We start from the raw sequence: 26,762 nt of genomic DNA on the forward strand, positions 1-26,762 counted from the left end.
AGCAGAGACTGAAAGAGGCGATGGAGAGACTCCATCCCCATCCAAGTCAGAGCGACCTACACAGAGCCCTAAGGAAATCTCAGGCTCAGGCATGTGATACCACGAGTCAAGAAGGTGCCTACCACTTGTCCTGGGAGGTGGGACATCTGATGCTGTGAAGAACCAGGTCCCAGTGCTGAGACGTGTGATTCCTGAGCCCCCGAGAGCCTTCTGGGGATGGATTGATTGGATTAGGCATAGATTTTATTTCTTTTATCTGGGTTTGGGTAAGTGTTCATGGCACCTGTCTGAGGGTAGTATGGTAGCTTATAATTACCAGGTGTAGAGACTTAAATGCTCAGTTAATTTCATGAAGAATTCTGTGAGAAGACAAAGTCCCAAACCAGTGACATTTAGCACCAAGAACCCTCTGAAAACCAGGCCAGTTAAGAAAGGCTTATAACCATGCGTCAGCCCAAAGCGCTGCTGGAGGAAGCTGAGTGCAGACGTATATGTCTTTATTCCCAACTATTTGGGTGGGCAAGACAGGAGGGTCACATGTTCAAGGCCAGCGAGAATTACTGAGGTCTGTCTCAGGAACTGGAGGAGAATGGGGGAGCCAGAGTAAATTTACTGATTCTAAAACAGCCTTGCCAAGTCCTGCCACACGGCTTGCAGGGGGAAGCATTTTACGCCCAGTGCCATGCTGGATACTTTGTGTCACCTCGTCCTCATAACAACCAACCACTTAGATGACGTCATCGGGTGCACCTCCTCTGTCACCTGGCCTTTCCTGTCATCTATATGCTAATGACTCCCAGGTTTGGACCAAGCCCAGTCCTTTCTCCCACACTCGGAGTCATTGGTCCGGGACCTTCTTCCCTCGGCTGTGTTTCTGCTTCTCACAGTTCACCTATCTAGAGCCAAGCTCCATATTCCTGGCCCCACCTCCCAGAATCTTGCTTCTCTCAGAAAATAGCAGCTCCGTCCTTCCAGCTGCCGTGTGAAAAGCTGGAGCATCGGTTCTTTGATGTTGAAATAGAACCATCAACACACCTGGCTGCGTTTCCCTGAAGTACAGCATCCCAGGACCAGCCCGCCCCTGCCTCAGGACTGTTACCCTGTCCATATAGCCATACCCCAAACATGGCTGCTCCCCCATGTAACCAAAAAGCCGTTCTGTGTCTGCCCTAGTTCTGAAAAATGACACGGAGACTTATTATATTTATTAAAAGCTTTGGGCACTATAGCCGGGCAGATTCTCAGCTATTACAACCCAGCAACCCTGGCCAGACCTACGTCCTGCCACGAAGCCAGCCCATTACCTGTCCATCTTAGTCCTCCTGGCACCTGCTTCCTCACCTGTGTCCGTCTGGCAACTCCCGCCCCAGTTCCCATCTGAGAACCTCTCTTTCAAGTCCCCACCATAACCCTCTGGCCGAGCTATTGCCCGCTCAGCACACCTGGCTGCGGTCTGATGAGCGCTTTCTGGAGTGCTCATCTCTGGATGCTTCATACCGTTGCCTGCCTCCACCCGCCATGGAGAGCGGAGAGCTGGAGAGCCGGAGAGCTGAGAGGAGGGCAGGGGCTTCTCCTAGTTCCTCTGCTGCTGTTGCCTAGCACCTGTTGCCTAGTGACTGCTCAGTAAACATTAGATGCATGAACGGATGAGTTGCAGACAACTGTTAAATAGGTGACATTCAAATGCTTTTAACAAAGAGGAGATGACAAGGGTGGGGAGCAGTTTAGTCAGAGAACTACACCTGCTACAGCCTGAGTCTGACCTCCTCACCCAGCTCCTGTCTCCCTGTCTCTTTCCGTACTCTTTGTTTTGTTTTGCTTTGTTTTGCTTTTTGAGACAGGGCCTCCCTGTAAATCCCTGGCTGTCCTGGAATTCACAGAGATCCATCTGCCTCTGCCTCCTGAGTGCTGGAATTAAAGGCACAGGCCACCCCCACACTCCCCCTTCCCCTCATCCCCCCTCACCCAAAACAAAATAAAACGAGTTTTGTATTTGTTTCTAATCTACACCGTTTCTGTTCTAGTTTGCTTTTCTGTTGCTGTGACAAAACACTGACAAAAGCAACTCAGGAAGGACAAGGTTTTTTTTTTTTTTTTTTTCTTTTTTTTTTTTCGTAGTTGGGGACCAAACCCAGGGCCTTTTGCCTTTGCTAGGCAAGCGCTCTACCCCTGAGCTAAATCCCCAACCCCAGGAAGGACAAGGTTTATTTCATCCCACATGGGTCACGGTCCATCACTGGGGGAAGCCAAGGCAGGAACTCAGGCAGGAACTAGAGAGGACACCAAGAGGAACTCTGGAGAGGAACACGGAGGACCTGCTGGCTTGCTTCCCCTGGTTCCTGCTCAGACAGCTTTCCTGAGTTGGGCTGTGTCATGTTGACAGCCAAAGCTAACTAGGAGAACTCCGAACTAAGTTTGTATCAAAGTAACTTTTATTCTTTCAATGTAATTGTCATTGCCGAGGTTTACGGCCTCCATCTGCTAACCTAGGCCTAGTCCTGGAAGCTTCAAGTCTCCGTACAGTAGAATCCAGGCCTAGTAGAATTTTCAGCCTCTGAGGCTTGCTTCTGAATAAGCTCACCCTTCCTTGTTCTTTCTGGGCTCTGGCTAACTGATCAGCTCAGCTGTTCTGGCCCAAACTCCTTTCCATGCTGACTGATTCAACCTGGCTTCTCTCATAGCCTCTGAATTGCTCTGCTTGGCCTCACACTGACTTTGGAATCTGTTTTAATCTCCTGGCTCCTTCTCATTCTCTGGCTTGCTCTGTCTTCACCTGTGTCTAGCTCGTTCTCTCTCTACAATCTGTCTCTGTTCACTGTCCAGATAAAACTGCCTCCTCTCTCTTTCTCTCTCTCCTTTTCCTTTTCTGTAGCGCTCTCCTAAGTAGCCTCTTTTGCCCGTCCTTGGGAGAGTTGGACACATCCTATTCTGTCAGATCTTTCTCTGCCACTCAGTTACACATCTCTTTCAAACTTGGGTGCTTCCTTCTATACAAACTGACTTCACCTCTACTGTCTGGGATTGAAGGTGTGTGCTAAAGACTGAGCCACACCACAACTAGAAACAGCTTTTTTCACTAAATAACACAATCTCGGGGTTCACAGTGTGATCAAATATCCTACAACAAGTTTGGGGACTGTAGACTTTTTAGGGGCGGGAATGAGCACTGACCTAGTCACAGGGGTGTCACGTGCCTAGGACAGTGTGTGTGGTGTGCAGTAAACAATGCAGCAAATGCTCCTCAAGTCAGAGAGGGTACGAGGGAAGTGGATTGCACTGCCAGCCTTTTCACAGAAGTCCAGTAGAGCTGGACGTACAGGTTGGTTTTTAAAAGAAAGAAAGGAAGAAGAAGGAAGGAAGGAAGGGAGGAAAGGAGGAAGGAAGGAAGGAAGGAAGAAAAGAAAGAAAGAAAGAAAGAAAGAAAGAAAGAAAGAAAGAAAGAAAGAAAGAAAGAAAGGTGACTCCTGCCTAATCAAGAATTTTCTCTCTCCCGGAGGGTCTTTCACGTCATGACCTGCTGCCAGTAACGTTGACCTCAAGGAATGTAGCATCTCTGATACTTTAGAAACGGGAGGAAGGGCATGGGATGGTTTTCTCTTGGTTCTTCTTAGCAAAGGCAAAAGTGTGGAACTAAAAATGAAAGAAGGCAGCAGAGAAGTGGACCCTGAGGACACAGACACAAAACTGTAACCTGGCTTACGATTGACGGGTAATTGAACGTCTTTGTAAAGTCCAGTGGGGATCTGTACACAGGAGCACTTTTGTTGGTTTTTACCTGCATGTTAATCCACAGTTAGGCTAGCCATCATCTCAAACACTTACCGTTTCCCTGTGGCAAAAGCATTCAAAACCCTCTCTTCCAGCTGTCTCAAAGTATATGGTACGATGTTAACTCTAATGGCCCTCTGTGTAATAGAACACCTGAACTCACTTTCCTGCCCAGCCATGGTTGTGCACCTCTGGTTTTTTGGGTTTTTTTTTGTTTTTTGGGGTTTTTTTTGTTTGTTTGTTTGTTTGTTTGTTTTTTCTTTTTTCTTTTTTCCAGAGCTGGGGACCAAACCCAGGACCTTGCGCTTGCTAGGCAAGCGCTCTACCACTGAGCTAAATCCCCAACCTCACACCTCTGTTTTTAATTGTGCACCTTCTATGTATCTCTTCTCATCCCCGTCAACCCATCTCCGTCACCCTGTGCTCTCCCAGCTTCAGGTAAACCATTCTGCATTCATTTCAGATGCCACATGGGAGTGATGTCATGCAGAATTCTGTTTCGACTGCAGCTCAGATGAGCAGGACACTCTTTGTTTATGCCAGGGCTGCAAAGTTTTGGGACTTGGCTAGGCTCCCTGCTTCATAACTGCCAGCCTATCTCACAGCCCAGAGACTGTCTCTTGGACACCTTGATACTTGTGTCGTCAAGACCCCAAGAGGTCCCAGGGTCTCTCTTTGTACGGTGAATTCTGGTCTTGACTGAGTACTGGAATCACCTGGGGATCAAAAACAAGTTACAGATTTCCACTCCCTCCCAGCCCCTAGATATTTGGAATTCATTATTTAAGAATGTAGTCTGGGCAGTGGGGTTTTTAAACCTTCCCAGGCAAGTCTAACATGCTGTGAAATTGAGAACAACTGCTTAAGATTCTGCTCCCTCTGTGAGAAGCTGAGCACTTCCCCAGGTGACTGTCACCAAGAGTAAGTGTCCTTACACAGAGGCTATGCGTGTATTTATGCAATGATTCAGGCCTGGCGTCTGACCACCCAAGATACCGCTTTACGTAGCCAGGCTGGGAGACTCCTGTGTAAGCAGTGCCCTTACGTAGCCAAGCTGGGAGACTCCTGTGTAAGCAGTGCCCTGGCTATTCTGTGTTAATCTGTTCCATGCCAGGGTCAGAGCCTTGGAGGGATAGCACCAGGCCTGTCACTGTAATCATGCCAGACTACAGCCTAGTCTATGCTTAGGGCCAGGAGAAAGGACTTGCATTCAAAATGCACAAAGAGCTCTTAAAACTCAACAGTAAGAAAACCACTGACCCATTTATAAAAGGGCAGATGATCAGATACTTTACTAAAAAGATACCCAGATGAGGCCAGAAAGATGGCCCAGCAGTTACGAGTGTTTGCTTCTCTCAAAGAGGAACCATGATCAGTCCTTGCAGACTTCACTCCATTAGTGCTGGTCTAGTGGTAGCTCCCCCAGTATCCTCCCCTCCCCCCCTCCCTCTCCCCTCCACTTTGTCCTGGCCTTTGTATATATTGTGTTCCTGCTGAGAACGACCTTCTGCCCCCCCCACCCCCACCCCGCCAATCCCTAGGATAATTCCCTTATTTCCCCCACACCCTGTGCATGACTCTGCTTGTGCTAACTCTCGAAGGTTTCTTGTTTTGTTTTGTTTTTAATTCACCTTCTTGCCTCTGGGTTACAAGCCTCTTGAGGACAGGATCCAACACTGAGGCATCTTCTGGAGGATTGTAGTTCTGAACCAATCCCTGCAGAGTACCTGGGACGTAGCAGGGAAAAGCACCCCCACGGAGGGCCCCCTTCAGGCACAGTAGTCTTTAAGAGCTCATTTCACTTTTAAAGTCCTGTGCTCAATTCCACCATACATATGTGTTGTTCTGATGTAGTCTTCTTCATGGAGTTTATTTAGGTATGTGTTTGTGTGCATGTACATCTGTGCACTTGTTCATGCCTGGTGCCTGAAGAGGTCAGAAGAGAGTGTTAGATCCTCTGGTAATGGCATTACAGATGGTTATGAGCCTCCATGTGGTTGCTGGGAATTGAACTCAGGACCTCTGGAAGAGCAACCAGTGCTCTTAACCACTGAGCCATCTCCCCAGTCCTCTTAAGTGTATTTACTCCTCCAATCAACACACCCACTTTGAGAAGCTGAGACCTAGTAGATTTAAAGACAAGGCTATCAGGAACTGATGATGAAAATTTACCTAATCCTGCATAGGAAGATCAGACGTGAATCTTTACTGTGACGTTCAGCAAAAATCTGTTGAGGCTTGGCCCCTCTGGGGTGCTCATATAGGTGCCAGTAGATGACAGGCGTGCACATGCAAGTGTTGGCCTTATTCCTATCACACAGACGTTCAGAGCTAGCAACCGGGTTAGAGAGAAAATTGTGGGTATCACAGGTGGAAGGAATAGTCATTTTCCTCTAAATTGGTGTATGTCTGAGCATCCTCATGGAGCTAAGGGTAGGGAAGGCAGATATTAACCCTTACTAGAGCAGGAGCCACAACTGACAGGTAACTTCCCATCCGCCCTCCTATGCTTATTTTAAGAGCCACAGAAACCACAGAGGAGACCTTGTTACTCGAAGTCTAGTCTTCCTTCCTTAAGATTCGGTGGTACCCAAGCTTTCCCCATGGCAACAGACACTGTCATCTACAAATGTGCCAGACAGCATTTACAGCAATCCTGGATGCACATAGTCTGGGCCACAAGCTGGTCACACATGCTTAATTAAGTCACACAAGCTGGTCACACATGCTGACGTCATGTTCTCTACCAGAGAAAGCAAGGGATTTGATGAGATCGGGAGGCACTCGGAGGTTCTTGCAGAGGACTGAGGTTCGGTTCCCACCACCAACTGGCAGCTCACAGCCATCTGCATGTAACCCCAGTTCCTGAGGATCCAACACCTTCTAACCTCTGTGGGAATCAGACACACACATGCCCAGGCATGTACATAGGCAAAACACTCAGTACACATAAAATCAATCTTAATTTGTTTGTAAATGGAAGGAGAAAATAGGGCTGTCGATCGACATGGTTCAGCAGGTAGAGGCACCACCACTAAGCCTCATGCCCTGAATTCAATCCTAGGACCGATACCGTCAAAGAACCAACTCCACACACACCTCACACACATGCACACACACATGCACACTCTCACATGCACACATGCACACACACACATTTACACACATTTGCACATGTACATGCACATGCACACACACAAGCACACACACATACACACACATGCACACACACTTACATGCACACACTCACACACAGATGCACACACACACACACTTACATGCACACACACTCACATGAACACACACTCTCACATGCACACACATTCACATGCATACTCACACACACATGCACAACACTCTCACATGCACACATACTCACACACATGCACACACTCTTACATGCACATACACACACATGCACATACACACTCACATGCATACTCACATGCACACACACACTCTCACATGCACACACACACACACTCACACACACACATACACCCCCCCACACACACTCATGCCCTCACACATGCACACACACTCTCACATGCACACATACACACACACTCACATGCACACACACTCTCACATGCACATACACACATGCACACACACACTAAACAAGCACACTTACCTTGGAGTAGGGCTGCTCTAGGTGCATTCAAAGCCCCAGCTGCTTGAAGAAACCAATTGCTGGAGCCGTGCGAGATGTTACTTTGTTTTTCTGGTTTTTGCAGTATCCCTAGATGGTAGGTAGAGAGCTTAGTGTGTTTTTCACTATCTAGTCCTCACCAGGTTCTTCAGGTTCAGAAACCAGCCCTTCCTGGTCTTTGTTGTCCCATACAGCATTCAGGAAAAGTCACCCACCCTGCAGCAGGAAGTAGTTGCTGTGTGGCGTTTCTTTCCAGAGCCTGTTTCATGGACTTAGTACAGGACATTTGCTTCAGTGAGTGACATCCTTCCTGCGGTGACTCTCACAGGTGTGACCGCACCTAATGACGACCACAAATGCCGCTGTCGCCCAGAGCACACAGGGACAGTACGAGTAGAAATGGACTTTCCGGCTGTGCTAAGGTCATCATCTGAGATTTCGAGCTTGAACAGAGAGAGTAGCACATCTCCCAACTGCGTCTCCTCCTGAACTCTTGCAGCCCCACCCTCCTGGGCAGAAGGCAGTGCTGCCTTAGCGGTGTACACAGGGCTATTAGATCATAGATCTGCTGCCGGGCACTTGGCTCACGCTCAATGTGTTAATTCCCTTGCTCTTTTCACTACCACCCAGAAAGAGGGTGTGTTTATATTTTTAAAGAATTGAAGTGTGGAAACAAAGCCGGAGCCGTCACAGCAGGCCCCTGGCGGGGCTTCTGTGAGGGCTGTCTGTATACCACAAGCCAACACACAGAGCAGGCGACTGAGCATCCTCCCAGCCGGTGAAGACAATAGCCAAGCCCCCAGATGAGGTTACAACAGTAATGTTGGCTTCGGAACTCCGATTAAACAGGATCACCAACCAAAGCTATAGAAAAATCCATGCCAGAGACTCCGGAGAGCAAATAGCTACAGCCAGTGTAGAGGGGGTTGACACCCGCCACCTGTAGCTACAGGAAGAAACTGAGGACAACTCAAGGACAGCCAGCCCAGGCACTCCCTTACTCCCTGCAGAGGACCTTGTTACTATAGTAACAAGGTTAGCAGAACCAGAGTCAGAAGGGACAGCAACTGTGCTGTAGAGTGAGCACGCACCAAGTGCACTGGAGGCTGCTGGCTGGATCCCTAGCACCAGAGACAGCATAAGGGGGACATGTGTGCAGACAGACAGACAGACTGACTGACGGACTACCCTTAAGGAGAAAAGGTTCGTCTTGATGCCTAAGTGGAGCTGTCATGGCATTAAGTTATTGTCTTACATGAAGGCTGTCTTAGGGGAACAATTCAAATGGCAATGTTTAATAATCAAATAAGGTGACTAAAGCCAAACAAAGCTGCTTCTGCCGTTTCCCGATTGGTTGCATGGTTGTCCCAGAAACAGCCCTCGTAATTGGAGAAGTGGGTCTCTGGGAAGGGAGGAGGACGGAATAGAGGCGGCAGTGATGGGTGATGCAGGATGCGTGCCTAGGGCTGCGTGCTGAGGCCTCTGCCGTCCCCACTGGGTGGCTGGTCCCGACCGAGTGGTCAGGGGTGGGTTACTTGTTACATACCCAGGTTCCTCCACTAACTAGTGCCTGGTCTCGTGAGATGGGTCTAGAAATTGGTCTGTTGATTACAAAATGCCCATCACTGATCCGTAGAGTCCTGGAGATTAGCCCTCAAGCTTTTCGCCCCAGCCGCCACCCCCTCTCCCTCACATTGGCGCCTATTGCATTGCAAGTCAAAGTGACTGAACTTTGTCTAAGGCCTTGGTACTGAAGAACTGTGCCATGTGTTCTGTGTTAGACGACAGGGCATTCCTCTTGCTTTCTTGTAACATACGTTGATTGTACAAAATAGTATGTTCCATTGTGGCATCTTCTTACACGCATACAATTTTATTTTATTATATTTACTCCCCGCGGCCCTCCCCCTCTCACCCTCCCAAGGACATCTCCCTGCAGCATCTCTGAAGCATCAGGAGTTTTATTCTGATCAGTGCTCTCCCCCACCAGCTATTTCTGTCTCCCTTTATAGCAAACCCCTCACTATAGTCTGTTCTGACTAGTTCCAACCTTGCTTCCTCTTATATCCAGTGGAATCTGAGTTGCACACACCCACTCCCCTCCACACCCCCACTCCCCTCTACACACCCACCCCACACCCACCCATACCCACTCCCCACCACACCTGTACTGCCCACCATCACACACACCCACTTCCCTCCATGCCCCCACCCCCACCACACACCCACACTGCCCCACATCCACATACTGCCACCCACACCCACTGGGGAAGCAGCTCCCAGGGACCTCAGTGGTAGCTTGCACATTGCCTGGTTCCATTGTCCAGCCCAGGTGTCACCTGATCAGCCTCCTCCATGTTCGACACCACTGGCTCCTGTGGGATGTAATACTCTCTCCTTCATGTGTTTGCCTTTTTGTTTGTTTTGTTCTTTGAGACAGTGTCTCACTCTGTTACTCGGGTGTTCTCTGCCCCGCTTCTTTTTCTTACAGCTTTTGTTGCTTGAGGAGTCCTCAAGCGTTGGCTTTTGCAATGCACACCTTAGCCCGCACAGCAACTCGTGGGGTTGAATCCGGACACGACCAGTTGCTCGGCCTGCCTCTGCCCCCTTCTTTTCCTTACAGCACTGTACACTGCTTGACAGGGTGGCCAGCCCTCTGCTCCCCAAACGTGTGTCTCACCCCATCCTCACCAGACCCCAGGGATCTGAGTTCCCACCACACAGGAGGCTAAGGCTAAGTGGGCGAAGGGATTCTCGTGTCTTTCCCCTCATCAGCGTGGTCAGATGTGGCCCTCCTTCCATTCACACTACCCGGCGCTTGGCCTGCTTCCCTAAGCTCGGCCCCACTGAGCAGAGCCGGGGAACGGGAGCTGGGTTTTCTTTTGGGTTCCATTCTGGTCATCTGGGCTTCCTCTGAAGAGTGTGTGGTTTACACTCTTCACCCCAGGGCCTTCTTAGTCACGTTCGCCGCACAATGGCTGCTCTTAGTGGAAGCAGCGCCCCATGTTCCACAGTGAAAGGCCAGCTGCAGAGTACGGGGAGAACAAGGGTGGAATGATTTGATCAGACATCTGGGGGCCTCCTGGCATTTGGAGTGAGTGCCTAGAGAAACTTAACTATTCTGGCCTGAGGGAGCTGGCAACCATTAATCTTAGTGAGTTCAACCGCTGTTTGCCCCAGAGGTCCCAACATGCTGTATGACTCAGAGCCCTCAACACTCTGCCTATTCTTCTCTCCCTGGGACATTCCAGAGGCCATTTCTAAGGCATGTTAATTTGGTCTTGACTGACATGCCGCACTATACCCATGCTTGCTTTTCTAAATGAGTTTGTTAGCATTCATCATTCCCGATCCACCACCTTGCACACCTAGGGAGAGCAGGCGTCTGCCTGCCCTGCCGTCTCCACTTTTCTGCACTCCATCTGACATGCAGGCGCTCCTCTCCAGCATGGACCACCCGAGCCCAGGAGCCTTGGGCTGTCCAATAGCCATTCTTCAGGTAAGCGGGCAGAGGAAAGATGTGGTTAGAGGGTCGTCTCTTGACCATTTCCTTCTTCAATGCCCCGCATCACGGATGGCGGCTGCCATCTGTCTACCAAGTTCTTCGTAAACTTTCTGGAATTCAGAGAGACCACAGATGCTCGGTACAAGTTGGACAACCCCAAGGGTGAGGGTTCTGGAGAATGGCACAAAGGCACTCAAAATGCCACAGCGCTGTGTACATACTTTCAAAGAGTAGGGTGAGGCCTTCTTGACCCTCATTGCTACCCATATCCGGCCATGTCAACTGCTCCTCCTGGTGCTGGGCTCCAGGCCAACCTCTGTGATCATGTTGCTGGTCGTGTCTCGTCAGTATCCGTGACGCGAGCCGAGGCAGCTGCACGGTCACGACTCTGGCTCTTCATCTCCTAAGCCTCAACCGTCTATTTATGCTGCAGGGCACCCACTCCCGGGGCTACAACAGGAGGGGGTCATTAGTCACAGTACTTCGTCCAGAGGCTTCCAGTCAGCTCCACAATTGCAATGACGTCCCTATTTCATTTCCCAAATACAGTTGTTTACATAGGAAAATACAGCTTTTTCTCCTGTCAGAACCTTTGACTTTGTTTTGTTTATCAAATCAAGTTCCAGCCCCTTGCTTCACATTTGCATCTCATTTGCATCTCACTGGTAGGGAAGGCTTGAAATTGTAGATCTCTAAAATTCTGCGTGTACTTAATGATTGTGTAAGGCCCTGGACTAACACCTCTGGGGTGAATTGGACTTGACACCCCACAGATGACGCATCCTAATTCCTGGCTGTCCAGCACGGACACACCCCCACACTTCTGTCACTACACGGGCCATGCTGAAGGCCAGCTTACTATTGAGCCACACCCACTGAGGCAGCCTGGCAATGGTGTGGAGAGGGTGAGGTGGGGACAGCTCAGAGGCTGGGAATCTAAGCTGGCAGGTGACACCACTGGCAAGGCCTCCAGTCCTGGCGTTCACAGGGTCATTTACTGAAGATGTCCTGTTGTTTTCCGGACTGCACAGGGCAGAGCTGTGGTGGAGGGCAGTGACTCCAGAGCCACAGTGAACACGTCAGGATTTGGAAACCCGATGCCGTAGGATGATACAGTTAAAGTCACTCAGCCAAGACAAGGCCAGGACACAGCCCTCAGATAGTGCTTGCAGTCTCCACCCCGAAGCTCCTTGAGATTTCCTTGTCTTCAGATCACAGTGCAGGGAGACAGCCAGCATCGGTTTGGTTTAAAAAAACAAAAATTATGGAGGTCTTCATGTACCACTCTCTCTGCAAAGTGTGGGCAGAGGTCTGATCCCAAGAATTGATGCTGGAGTGAGAGACAGTTCTGTAACGGAGCAGTGCAGCTGGGAGTGGGCACAGGGTAAGGATGCTGGGTGGGAGACTGCCAGGACAGAGAGGCAGACCTCCGAGTTTAGTTTTGAAGGCCTGGCATTCTCCAGGAGGAGGACCCGGGGAAATTCCCAACTGAGCAGGAGAGCACGCTCGACTGAAGGTCAAACTGATCCATCAGCGGCTCAGTAACACATTTGCTGTGTCTGTGCTCACCATGAGTGTCCCCACTGGGTGGGTTGTACAGGGAGTGGACGTGGTAAAAGCAGAGGAGACCGGGCAGGTAGGGTCGTGCCAGGAAACTGCAAAAGCTAGCATCTCACAAGCTATGTCCAGCAGTGCTCCCGGTACTGCCTGCCCAGCTATAGAGCCTTTTTGGTCATTCGTCTTACTACAGAGAATCTGTGAAATGAAACGGAGGGTGTCCCTTTTGTGGAGGCCTTCGAGGGACCTTTCATCGGGCTGTCTTCTATAGAAAGGACACTCTGTTCCATTTCAGTCCCCCTTCTGGTGAACGTACGGTCTACCTGCTGCTCTGCGCCCAGCTCTGACCTTCTCTCTCTCCCTCAGGCCTGCGGAGCTGGCCACCAAGTACGCTAACTTTTCCGAGGGAGCCTGCAAACCCGGCTACGCTTCAGCCATGATGACTGCCATCTTCCCCAGGTATGTGATTCTTGCCCTCGATGCCTGGATGGTGTGGGCTGTGTGTGGCTCACCATGTGGAACACCGGAGAGAATGTGACCCTCTCCTGAGGAGGCCCCTAAGTGCCCTCCTCGGTCTAGAAGTTCACTGGTGCCCAGGGAAGGACTTTGGTTTCATGGGTTCCACACCGCCCACTCTGCTCTTGCCACACTCTGAGTGGCATCCACACTCTAAGCGCTGTGCCTGGCCTTGCAGTGTATTTGGAGGGGAAGGAGGTAGAAAGTGCTCAGCTGGCCCCTGGAAGTCTGGTGTTCAGAGCCACCAGGCAGAACATTGACACTTCTAGTCCTGGAATCACTGGTTAAACCAAGCTGTGTCCCCTGGCTGGCCTGAGAGGCATAGTCAAAGCAAGAATGAAGAATGCTTCCTGAAACTGTCTGGATTTTAGTACCTTCCCTGGCTGTCCATTTTGCATTATGGGTACCTGATCTCCCTGATTTCAGGCTTGCCAAGAAAATCTGTGCCTGGTGTAGGAAGTTCTGTTTACCAAATGCTTTTATCAAGTGTAAATGTTACCTTTAGTATAAATATATTTAGTAAATTAGCATGCTGGCTGCATTTCTTTATCCCAGCTAGTTCCCAATAATGACACAGAGAGGCCAAGATTTATTTCCAAGATTTACCTCAGTTTCTAGGCAGTCAGATAATTTATCCTAGCCCCTAAGATAATCCGGCTACCTCTTAGCCAGTATCACAATGATACTTGGCAATTAAGTCTTCCATGTTTTGGCTGAACTCTCAAGAATTCTTTCCTCCTCTCTCCTCATGATAGATCTGCTTCTCCCTTCCTCTCTCTCTTCTTCCACTACTGATGGAACTATTCTCTCTTCTGACCAGCTGTTGGCTTATCAGCTTGTATTGACAAGGCAGAGAATAAATGGTAAGAGTTGTTTATGCAAACTTGAGACAGGAGATTCTTGACAAAAGTGTTACAGTGCCATGCCTGAATTGAAACAAGGTATGAGGGCAGAGAAGTCAGCACTGGAATAACTCACAGATAACCATTACACAGTGTACAAAACATGATGCCCACAATCAGGCCTTGATGAGGAATAGGGGCTGACGAGCTGTGTTGACTCGCTCCTGGGTAGTAGATGTAGCATTCAGCTCACTGCAGAGTGCTGGGGGCAGCTCTGCTCCCTGAAGGAAGGATTTGCCTCCCATCTTTACAAGCCCAAGCTCAAGATGTACACTGTGTTTGCAAGCAGGATACTGAGAAACAACGGGTACCAAAGCAGATCCAGGATCTTGAGTGGAATGCTCATTCTCTGGTCATCCTGAGCAGTCCCACCTAGCTCTGTGTGAAATGCAGGGGCTAGAGTAGCTGCTGCTCAGACAGGTTCTCAGTCTGAGCTCTGCCTTCTGGACCGATTCCCACCACTGGCCTCTTCCAGCTAAATCCCTCCAAAGTGCGAGGACAGCCTTCTGTGTTCTTACACAGCTGCACTGCTCCTCCCCAGCCCAGACGCTTGTGAGCTTTCCTGGACCAAGTCATAGGTTTCATTTCTAATTGAAAGTCATACAAGCGTGTGTGTGTGTGTGTGTGTGTGTGTGTGTGTGTGTGTGTGTGAATGTATGTGTAGGTGTGTGTGTATGTGTGAATGTGTGTAAATATGTGTATGTGAATGTGTGTATATGAGTGTATGTGCGTATGTGGGTGTGTATGTGTGAATGTATGTGTGTGTGAATGTGTGTAAATATGTGTATGTGAATGTGTGTGTATGAATGTGTGTGTGGGTGTACGTGTCTTGCTATATTAAGTGGCTTCCTCAGTATGATAATAGTTTGATAACAATATGATTATGACATTGTTAGCAGTTGTGATCAACTCTTCCTCACATCCCTGGAGGATGCAGAGTAGATGGGGGTGAACCTGTCAGTCCTCTGATCACGTGATTGGTCCACCTGAAGTTCTGAGGCTCCCCAGGTGTCCACTGACAGTCTCTTCATTAGGATAAGAATGTTCTGTCACCTCCAAGATTCCAAGGTGTGCGGAGTTCTGTGTCTGATATTCTTGTCACTCTGAAAATTGCAAAAGTCTTATAAGCTCTGGGCTAGGAATGAACACCAACAACCAAACATTAGAGCAACGTCCCCAATATCAGATCAGAAGACCCCAAATATCATAGCAGGAGGCCCTCAAGTATTGGAGCAGAAGACCCCTCAAAGGGGAGAACCTTTAGGGAAGAGGCAGTTCTTTGGGAATGGGAGAGGGGTGGGAGAAAGAATTACCTGGGGAAGAAATGGCCAAAATAGAGTATGCATGCATATAGGAAATGTCAAAGAATTTAAAACAAAATTTTAAAATGAAAGGAAATGGGGGTTGGGGATTTAGCTCAGTGGTAGCAAGCACAAGGCCCTGGGTTCGGTCCTTAGCTCTGGGGAAAAAAAAAATAAAAGGAAATGTTCTCCCAGTGTTATTGTCTTGCAGTTCTTAGAAGCCAGGGCAGAGACCTAAAAAGTATAATAAAGTTACAGATCCATGTCTTCTAATGCCTCTAATGACTGTTCTCTGACTCCTGAGTCTTTGAAGTGTTTTCTTCCATTCCTAGTTGTGTGGGGTTGTGTGTGTGATCACAGTAAGCTTTCCGTGATTCTTACTCTCAAACGATTAGGATCTGAGTTATGGGGAAACATCTGGTCCATCTTAATGAGTGTTCTTGAGAAGAGACGCTTTGTTATTACTGGGTACTCCATGGAGACGGTCAGATAAAGTCGATAGATACTGCTTGTCAAATTGCCATGTCTTTCCTGGTTCTCTATCCACTTAATTCTGACTGGAGTGCTGAAATCTTCCCTCATCTGGTTTCACTTCCCTCAGTTACTTGGTTCTTAGACACTTATTGTTATCACATTTCTAGGTCCTCTTGTTATTTTGACTTTTTTTTCACTAGTAATAATTCTTGTGAAGTCTTCCTATGACGTCAATCATTCTAACTGCTCCACTTGATTAAACTTGGCCTTATCGACTCATTTGCTCCATGTGTGTACACATATATACTTTTGTTTGCTCCTGAGCTATTGTGTGTATAGTGGGGCAACAGTCAGTCCATCCAATCTGCTGATGTCTTTATGTCTCCATATTTAAGATGGGTTTCTTGTAGACAGCCCATAGTTGAACCTTGCTTTTTTTTTTTTTCCATCTTTATTAACTTGTGTATTTCTTATTTACATTTTGATTGTTATTCCCTTTCCCGATTTCTGGGCCAACATCCCCCTAACCCCTCCCCTCCCCTTCTATATGGGTGTTCCCCTCCCCATCCTCCCCCATTACCGCCCTCCCCACAACAATCACATTCACTGGGGGTTCAGTCTTGGCAGGACCCAGGGCTTCCCCTTCCACTGGTGCTCTTACTAGGATATTCATTGCTACCTATGAGGTTGGAGTCCAGGGTCAGTCCAAGTATAGTCTTTGGGTAGTGGCTTAGTCCCTGGAAGCTCTGGTTGCTTGGCATTGTTGTTCACATGGGGTCTCAAGTCCCTTCAGCTCTTTCAGTCCTTTCTCTGATTCCGTCAACAGGGGTCCCGTTCTCAGTTCAGTGGTTTGCTGCTGGCTGAGCCTTGCTTTTTAATACAATACGATGATGTCTTGTATTGAATTGCTTCTAAAGTTATATGCCATTTATATAAGTCATTGATACGGTTGTGTCTGAGACTACTCCATCACCGTTAGTTTCCTGTTTGTTTCCTTCTTTTTGTGCCTCCTTTTGGATTAATTACATACTATGATTTCATTTTTACCCTCACCATTGGCTTAATAGCTATATTTCTTTGTCTCATAATAGATATTTTGCATTGTATAAGATAAGTTTTTAATTTATAATTATTTTCTAGTATCCATATGGAATGTAACAGCCTTATGTAACAATATTTTCCATTCTTTGTGCCATTTTCTCATTCGCTTTATATATTTATTTACCTATCAGAAAGCTACAGTATTGTTTCACTCATTTGTCCTTAACCCGCACATATACACATGTTTAAAACTAAGATATTTTAAATATAAAAAGAACTCTTAAAATTCATCAACGAAAATGAGCTACTTGGTTTATGTAGGTGCCCCTCAAAGGACGAGACGCAAGTGGTTAAGAAACAGAAAGATGCTTAGTGTCACCGACTAAAGAAATGCAAAGCAGAAGCACATGGGGAACCCACCTTATCCTCACAGCTACTGTCCAATCAAACAGAAGCTAGCAAGAGCTTATAAGGTATGGAGAAATTAGAATAGTGCAGCTTCTGTGGGAAACAGTGTGGTCATCGTTACAACAGGGTTAGCTTGTGATCCAGCAATTCTTTGTCTGTTTGTACAGCCAGAGTAACTGAAGTCAGGGTCTCAGGGATTTGCACACCCAAGGTCATAGAGTCATTAAGTGCCTAAAGCTAGAAGCAACCCATGTGCCCATCAGGAGACGAAGGGAAAACAGAGCAAGTTCAGACAGAGAGGTGTTCTTTCTGCAGTAAAAAGAGGCAACTCTGACTCATGCAGGGTGAACCCCTGAAGATGTCACTCCCAATGCAGTGAGCCAGTCACAAAGGGACAGACATTGGTGATTCCAGCAACATTCAATAAATACATATTTCCATCTTCTGGCTGAAGAACCTCTTCGTGCCTATGTGTGAGTGCAGGTACATGTGTGCATATGTGCATATGCCTGTGTGCACACACACGTGCTTGCATGGGCACAAGCGTTTGTGTGCGTGGCAGATCCGATGTCATGTGAAGTCCTTCAGTCTGACTGAGTCTTTGTTATGCTTTTGGCTTGGGAGGTTTTCCTGGCGGGGTAACAGCTCTTCCCACAACCACACCTCCTTGTGGGACTTTAAAGCAGCTCCTTTTCTTTTTATCACTACTATGGTGACTTTGTTGAATTACTTAACAGCACTTGCTTAGGGCTTGCTATTTTCTTTATCTAAAGCTTGCGTGATCTCTGCCAGACAGTTTTCTCTTCTTCCGTTCTTTCCAGAAGCCTGCTGAGGCTTTCCTCTCTGTCCGTGGTGTCCAATATGATGCTCGCTCTGCTTGGTGGTCGATGGATTCACAGTTTTATCTGTCTTATCTGCCTTTTTTTCTTTTGTGACATCTAAAACTATATTGAAGCTACAGTATCTATAATCGTCATAAGGTATAATCAATCCAAGCACACATTTTGTATATATTTTTTAGATTTCACGTTTTTATTTTTGTGAGCTCCTTTAGGTCTTTTTATATCTTCTGTCTGGTTCTCTGTTATGTCCATGGATTGGTTTGGCTTTTTTTTCTGCTTAATAAGCAGGTTTTTAATAACTCTGTGAATACGTGGATGAGAATGACTCCTCTAGGCTCATATATTTGAATATTTGGTACCCAGTTTGGGAAGGATTAGAAGGTATGGCCTTATTAGAGGAGGTCTGTCATTGGAGGTGAGCTTTGGGTTTCAAAAGTTAATGCTATTTCCAATTAGCTAGTTCGTTTCTCTCTCTCTCTCTCTCTCTCTCTCTCTCTCTCTCTCTCTCTCTCTCTCTCCCTCCCTCCTCCCTCCCTCCTTCCCTCCCTCTCCCTCCCTCCCCCTTGAGGATCAAGCATAAGCTCTCAGGACTTCTCCAGCTCCATGCCTACCTACCTGCCAAGCTCCACATGTCCATGGTCATAAACTCTACCTCTGAAACTGTAAGACCCACATAGACTGTTTCTTCTGTAATTTGCCTTGGTCATGGCACCTTAACCACAGCAACAGAATAATAACCGAGGCAAGATGTTTCACATTCTTGTCTGCTAACTCTGGGATGGTTTCCATTGATGTATATTTTTCTGCTTCTCTGCCTGGTAGTTTTCACTGGATTTAATAGCTTTTCACACTTTTCTGTGCTGGATTTTGTTGTGGTCCTTTAAATGGCACTGGACTTCGGTACATTTAGCTAAGTTACTCAGAAACAGTAGCAGCCCTTTAGGCTTGCTGTAAGAGCTCGGCAAGTCGTGAGCAGCCTTTTCTTTAGAGCCATTTAGCCTCCTGAGGCACTGCCCAAGCCGCCTTCCTACTTAGGAATTCCGCTCTCGCTGATGCATCTGCACTCTGCCGTATGGGAATAGAAACAGCCCCTAGTCTGGTATGAACACTAGAATTTTTTTTTAAACTTCTTCCTGCTGGTCTTAGCTTCCGTGTCTCCTCTCATGTGTGCACGGATCAGTACTTGGCCAGAAATCTGGGAGGTGCCCACTGCAGACCTTCAGAGCTTTCTGTGTTGCTCTCTCATCTGAAGCAATCCGTCCTGTCGATTACAGGCTCTGTGGCCTTCCTTAATGGTGTTGTATTTGCTCGACTCAGAAAGACCTCCAAGCTTTATTTAGAGTCCCATCCTCACCACAGACTGGACACTGACACCACGCGGTCAGCGAGGCCCTTTGGGGTTCACTGTGTTTGTTTCTGAAGATTATCACTTTATTTTTCTAAGTGTTAAGTTTGGAAGATAAAACTTGTGCCCATATTCCACGATGGCTAGAAGCAAATGTTCCCTCCGTTTGTCTCTCTGTTTTGAAACAGTGTCTCATGTAGCACAGCTGGCATAGAACTTACGTCGCTGAGGCTGGCCTTGAACTCTTGACCCACCGCCCATGTGCTGGGATGCCAGGCATGCACACCAGGCCTCTCATCTTTTTTTACACAGTGTTCCATCCTGTAGGTGTTCCGTATTTTAATTAAGCACTTCCCTTTTGGTGAACAGTATCCAAACTTCACTTTTAAAAACATTACTTCACGAATAACTTTCTTTGTATATCATTTTTCACACATGCAAGACTATGTAAAATAAAGTGCTACTTCCAGATCAAACATTATAAGCATTTTTAATTTTGGAAGTTATTGGCAAGCTGTCTTCCATAGTGGCTTTTGAAAATTGCCTAAATGGGTGTTAGTTTCTGATGATACGTTCTGTCTTAGTTTCTTCTTTTGTTTCTGCAACAAGGTATCCCCAAAAAAGCAACTTAAGGATAGAGGTTTATTCTTGTTTCCAGTTGGGGCGGAGCATAGCTGGGAAGGTGTTGCAGTGGAAGCGGGAGGCTCTGGTCACACTGCGCCTGCAGTCGGGAAGCAGAGGGAAGCGAGCTAGCCTTGGCTTCTTTCTCTTTTCTGTCTGGTCCATGGCGCCAGTCCATGGGATTGCATCACTCATTGATAGTGAGTCTTGACACCTCACTTAGCCTGATCAGGATCAACCACCTGCAGACGCTCTGAGATTTCTGTCCACAGAGATCCTGAATCTCTCCAGGTTTATTGTAAGCTCAGCCATACGTGATGGCAGGCGGATCTCTTGGAGATCAAGGTCAGCTTGGTCTACAGAGTGAGTTGTAGTACAGCCAGGGCTACATAGTGAGACCCTGTCTCAAAAAAAAAAAAAAGAAAAAAAAATTAAGCACCACACTTTCTTCTTGTTCTGTTCTGTTATTTTTTTTTTTTAAGATTTATTCATTTATTATATATAAGTACACTGTAGTTGTCTTCAGAGACACCAGAAGAGGGCATCAGATCCCATTACAGATGGTTGTGAGCCACCATGTGGTTGCTGGGAATTGAACTCAGGACCTCTGGAAGAGCAGTCAGTGCTCTCAACCTCTGAGCCATCTCTCCAGCCTCCTGTTCTGTTATTTTTAACTTTGTAACTTCTACTTAAATTATTAGTCTATCAATTTTGGGTTTAGGAGTGAAGTTGGAGCCTAGATTTCTTTTTATATGAGTAATTAATATTTCTTGACACTTAGGCCAAGAGGCACTGTAAATTCAAGGTTTTGGTTTGTATTATAGCACCAATATTTTTTAAAAGGCAAAGAGACAGTTTTATTTTACAAAAAAAAATCCTCTCCAAAACTTTATAAAAGTTGATTAGCTCCATCAATGTAATTTGATTTTAGTCAATGTAAATTGGTTTTAAATATAAGAAAACTGAATACTCATATATATCAAATTGTGCCTTCATTCACTAACATGAGCACACCTCCAACAAGTCCATACAATGAACATACATAAATATATACAGTACACATAAATAAAAAATATCAATCATCACTTTCCAAGACCCTAATTTTTGTATGAGTATCCTGGCAAATACAGAAAAATTTCACTGCACACTCTTACATACACGTGACGCCAGTCCCAGAGCTCAAAGTGGCATAGAACTGGAAGATCGGTGCTTGTTATGCAGGAACATAAGGCATGGTCTAAGACAGAAATCTGCAAAACCCAACAGTGTGACATTTCCACCAGCGCCAACAAAAGAACCTTGTGTTGAAAATGCAAAGATGACTTCAAAGGATTAATAGTGCAGGGCTACTGATGGTGGCTTTTAAAATACAGTTTACACGAAAACAAAATCTTCCGGAAGCAGAGAAACAGTCTGCGAATGTAAAATGTTCCGGTTCCTTTTCCTCTGGAGACCCTGCTGCAGACTTGCACTGCTCTGACTCAGTGTTGAGACCCAAAGCTGGTCTGGCATCAGGCATCAGGTGCCACAGACAGCAGTCTGAGCCTGCAGTGGTGTCTCATGCCTATAATCCCAGCAAAAAGCAGAGCTCTATGAGTTCAAAGCCAACCTGGTCTACAGAGTGAGTTCCAAACAGCCAAGGAATACTACAAAGAGAAACTCTAGAGAGAGAGGGGGACAGGGAGAGGGAGAGGGAGTGGTCTGAACTAACTCTTGGTCTCTGCTCTCCTGCTTTGGAACTGCTGTATGGTTCAAAGGAAACTTAGAAAGCCAAGGACACGACCACACTGGGGATCATAGCTGGGCCAAGGGAACCTTCTTGGTTTGAAATAGCGCATTTTGTAGCCTACAACTTTCATAGAGGCAGTTTTAATTCTGGCGAGTGCACTCCTAATGTGGCCTCAACTGCAGCTGTGCTCTTGATAGACCCATTCCCCATGTCCCATAACTGAGGAACACAGATGTCATCTCGCACAGCCACAGTCTCCAACATGAAGAGGTCCAGCCCAGAAATACAAGCTCAAACCTAGTTCTGGTCTCTTCTGTAGTACTGGATGAGCCCAGCTTCAGTCCAGGAACCAGCCTGGCATGCAGGATCCATCAACTATCTAGCATCATTCCCTTTTCCCTATTTTTTTAAAAATTAAAAGTTGATTTTTTTTAACATAGAACATGTTCTGATTATGTTTTCCTTCCCTCAACTCCTCCCAGATCCTCTCTGCCTTGCCCCCCACCCAGATCCATGCCCTCCCTTTCTTTCTTTCACTAGAAAACAGACATTTAAAATATATCTACATATATGTATGCATATATATATATATACATACACACACACACACACACACACACACACACACACACATATATATATATATATATATATATATATATATCAACCTGGATTAGGATAAAATAATCAAACAGAAGAAAAAGAGCCAAAGGGAAAAACATAAGAACCACGTATAGATGCAGAGGCATACATGTTTGCACATACAGAAATTCTATAAAAACACAAAACCAAAAACTATAATATATACACAAAAGACCTATAAGGTAAAAAAAAAAAAACCAAAACCAAACAAACAAAAAAAACCTTTAAAGATACTATTGAATTCATTTTATGTTGGCCATCAACTGCATCTGACCTGTGCAACCCTATGCATGCTGCCACAGACTCTGTGAGTTCATATATATATCTGCCCTACTATGTGTCGATGGTCTTATCTTATTCCTTCGGGGTCCTCCATCCTCTCTGGTTTTTACAATCATTCTGCTTCCTCTACCACCGGGGTCCCTGAGCCCCGAGGGGAGGGATCTGATGGCGGTGTCCCGTTTAGGGCTAAGTGATGCAGGGTACCAGGGTGCTCTCTGCACAACTGTGGGTCTCTGTGTTTGTTCCTATCTGCCGTCGGAGGAAACGTCCATACAGAATCTCTTTATAGCACCATCAACCTTTGAACCTTATCTTAGTGAAGAACTGCAGAAGGAAAAACGACAGCAGCATCTTGCAGTGCACACTGCGCTGGAAAGACACGAGCGTTAGGCCGTGTTCTCAAGTCCTCGTGCCTTTCTCACGTAACAGCTGTGTGAACTTGGAAACGTCTGAGCATTACTGCCCACATAAGTCAGGAAAATGAAATCAGATGACATCTCCTGGGGCTATGTAAATGTTAGATCATTCCAGTAAGTTGGACACTTAGCAAATGAATTCCATTTGCCAGTGACTTTCATTATAATTAGATGAGTTTGTGGTTTTGGTTATTGTTGGTTTGTTTACTTTACTATCTGGGAAATAAATACACATCTCAGAGCAGGTCGCAATAAATACTTTAAATGTTGTTTTAAAGGGAAAAAAAACACGATTCATTCAAATGTATCACTTAGAACCACAGTCGATATTCGACATTCCTGGCAATCATTTTTTTTTAATCTTTTTTTTAAACAGATTTTTTTGTTTATTCTATATAAGTACACTGCCACTGTCTTCAGACACACCAGAAGAGGGCATCAGATCCCATTACAGGTGGTTGTGAGCCACCATGTGGTTCCTGGGAATTGAACTCAGGACCTCTTGAAGAGCAGTCAGTGCTCTTAACCGCTGAGCCATCTCTCCAGCCCCCTGGCAATCCTTTATTCATACATGTAAGCGGTTCTTTTGCATATTGGTAGAAGATATGATTAAGTTCATTGAGTGTCATACCTTTAGAAGATCTAGTGTGTGTGTGTGTGTGTGTGTGTGTGTGTGTGTGTGTGTGTGTGTGTGTGTATTTGTCCAAGGAGGCCAGATGGGTGTCAGCTCCCTGAGGCTGCAGATGCAGGCAATTGCGAGCTTCCTGATGTGCATACTGGGAATCAAACTCAGGTCCTTTGCAAGAACATTGTGCGTTCTCTCTTTATCACTGAGCCATTTCTCCAACCTGAGTGCCATGTCTTTTATACAGTGACCAGTTCAGCCACTCAGTATTGAGTGTCCTCCCCAGGCAAAGCCCACGGCCAGCAGTTTCAGAGAAAAGCAGAGCCCTGTCCTGTGCTGCGGGGTGAAAGCCATAGTCACCAATGGCTCTGTGCTAAGAATCTTTCCCGTTTCTCTCTTTAAATCTCCTGATGATTTTTTTTTTTTCGGAGCTGGGGACCGAACCCAGGGCCTTGTGCTCACTAGGCAAGCGCTCTACCACTGAGCTAAATCCCCAACCCCCTGATTATTTTTATGACACGGAGTTGATCGTTAGTACGGTTTCAGTGAGAAGGAATGGACGCACGGAGAAGTCAGGGGATTTGTCTGAAGTCACAAAGATAAGGAAGGAGAAAGCTGGCTGGGCGTTTTGTTTCATTTTGTTTTCCAAGTCAGGCCTCATTCTGTAACCCATGCCATTCCGATCTTCACTGTGTGGCCCAGGCAGACCTTAAACTCACGTCAATCCTCCTGCCTTAGCCTCTCAAGTGCTGGAATTCACAGACATGGATCATTACTTCTGGTTGAAACTGGGTTTTGAATCCAAGTATTCTGGTGGTACAGCCTGCTTGCCTAACTACTGCGTCCTGCTACAACTGTGGCCAGATGGCAGGTGGGCGGGGCACAGATGTCAGCCAGATGCCTGCCCATGGCTGCTGAGGCAGGGCGGGAGTTAGGCCCCACTGTGCAGCTCTGCAGGAGAAAATCGTGCGGGGGTTTTTTGTTGTTGTTTTAGAGATACATGTTGCTTTAGGAAGGCTCAGTATTGTGATTCTCTTGGACTTCTGAGCCCTGGTCCAGGCTCGTGCATTCCCTAGAGTACAGGTATGACCAGACTCTGCAGAGTTCTCTGGGACAGGGAGTCTGGAGCCAGCATAGTTCCTGTTGCCTGCTTTAGGACCCTTGCGTGAGAAGGTGTAGGAGGCCTGTTGCACTGCCTGGGGGCTTTGAAGGCTTGTGGGCTCCTGGCCAGGGCCGCTGAGTAGCTGGTAACCCCACATTCCAAAGCACTTTCCTCTCTACCCCTCCAGAGAAGGATCCCGGGACTTTTATCTCTACAACTCCGGGAGGTGTGGTAAGACTGGGCGTGGGCTTTGTCTGTCCCATACTATAAATCACAAAATATGGAGTCTTCTTCCCCATTGTGCTTCAGAGGAAGATGCCCAGCCCCCACCCTGCCAGGAGTGTGATAAGGACTTCCGGCTTCCCATGTTCGCTAACTCTGGATCTGTGTTGTCTGTCCTTTCTCACACCTCTTTTCCTTTAAATGCTCTTGTCCATCAGAAAGCCTTTGTGGACAAATGTTCCGTCTGGGCAGCTACCCTACTCTTTTCATGGTGGCTTTCCACACGCTTAGAAACTGAGTTGTCTCCTCTCTCCCTCCTTGGACCCCCTGACTCTCTGAAGAGTCCTTCTCAGGCTCCACGGCAGGCACACTCTGTTCCTGTGGCACTCTGCATGGCCCTCCTCCCTTCTCACCCACCGCTTCAGCTAATGACAACTCTCCAACCCAAAGACCCAATTTCCTGAGGGACAGCTCCACTCGGATGAGTCATCCGACCATCTCAGACCCAGCATCCCCCAGAGTCCAACTACACTGAGTCAGACTACATCACAGATTTCAGTAACTCTCACCTGAGCAAAATCTCTGGACTCTCCCTCCTTCTCCACCTGATGATCCAAACCTTCCCAAATCTAAACTCTCTTCTCTGGTTGGCCTCCACCCCACCCCCACCCGGTCCTCCAACCTCTCCTACTGCCGGGGAGCCCGGGTGTTCATTCTGTTCTTGTTCTTCTGCATTCTGACTTCTCCTGCCCCTCACCGGCTGGGTGCTGTCAGCGTTTGCCCCTCGGTTCCTTCCACAGGTGCCATACTTTTGCATATCCGGTAGACCTCCCCCCTACAACAGCCAGCCGGGCACAAAGTCACAGAGGTTTGAGGACCACTGCAAGCCAGCCACAATGTTGGTCACCCTTCTTGACCTCAGGCCCATTTTGTAGATGAGAAAGCTTGTCAGAGGCTACAGTAGCACAGAGCCAGAACCAAATTCAGCAGCCCCACCCTGTGCCTTTATTTTGGGGCTCTGAGCCGTGCGTCTTTTGGGGGAGTGCACATTCCTTTCCTTTTGTTTGGAGGGTGGGTTAAGTGCTTTTGATTGGTTTCCCTCTGCCACAAAGCCCTTGGGTACCTGGCTTCCCTCCGAAAAGAGCAGGCGCACACTGAGTCCAGACTCCTGAGGAGCCCAGAAAGCTGCCTGAAGGACTGACTGACTGACTGACTGACTGATGAGGACGGCACCTGTCCTTGACCCGGGCTTGAACTGCCGTCTGTGTCTGGTTGGCCATCCACTTCCCACTGTCCCCACGATGTTCTTTAGCATCCAGTGTGTAAGTAACTTTGCCCTCCGTCGTCACCCTTCAAAGGCCCTTGCTACATGCGCAGTCTCTCCCCGCTCTGCCTGCTAACCTTCACAGATGGACTTTAGTCCACGGCCTGACTTGTGGGCTGTTTGTTTGTTTTGGGAGGGGCCTCCTTTCTTAGAGGCCTGGAGACCCATACAGGTTAGCACAGTACTTACTATTGACCCACTGTGTGCTACCTCTGATTGTGAGTTTGTGCGCTAGGCCTCCATCTCGTCACTGTCCCCAAAGCAGAGTTGCTGTCCCAACCAAGAAGGTAGAAACATGCAGTTGGCGTAGCAAACGTTATTTTATATGCTGAGGGTCGTTACACAAGGGTCACACTCTAAATTCTTAACTATGGTCCTAAGCCTATCTCCCCAGGCTGCTCACCTTAGCTCAAGGTTAGGTCCGATCTTTAACAGAAGCCTCTGATTCGAGGGTTAGGATCCTGGTGGAGACTCTCCAGCTGCAGGGC

General features: G+C 47.3%; 1 protein-coding gene across 6 annotated transcripts in view; it reads left to right on the forward strand.

The window, feature by feature from the left end:
- Window positions 1-26,762, forward strand: part of St3gal3 (ST3 beta-galactoside alpha-2,3-sialyltransferase 3) — a 203,902-nt gene that overhangs the window by 111,163 nt on the left and 65,977 nt on the right. For all 6 annotated transcript variants that reach the window (XM_032899348.1, XM_032899366.1, XM_032899356.1 and 3 more), the window contains exon 4: window positions 12,849-12,941. In XM_032899348.1, the coding sequence (XP_032755239.1) occupies window positions 12,849-12,941 (93 nt within the window). The remainder of the gene's footprint in view (window positions 1-12,848; window positions 12,942-26,762) is intronic.

This window comes from Rattus rattus, chromosome 1 (assembly GCF_011064425.1).
Source record: "Rattus rattus isolate New Zealand chromosome 1, Rrattus_CSIRO_v1, whole genome shotgun sequence".
Taxonomy (NCBI): Eukaryota; Metazoa; Chordata; class Mammalia; order Rodentia; family Muridae; genus Rattus; species Rattus rattus.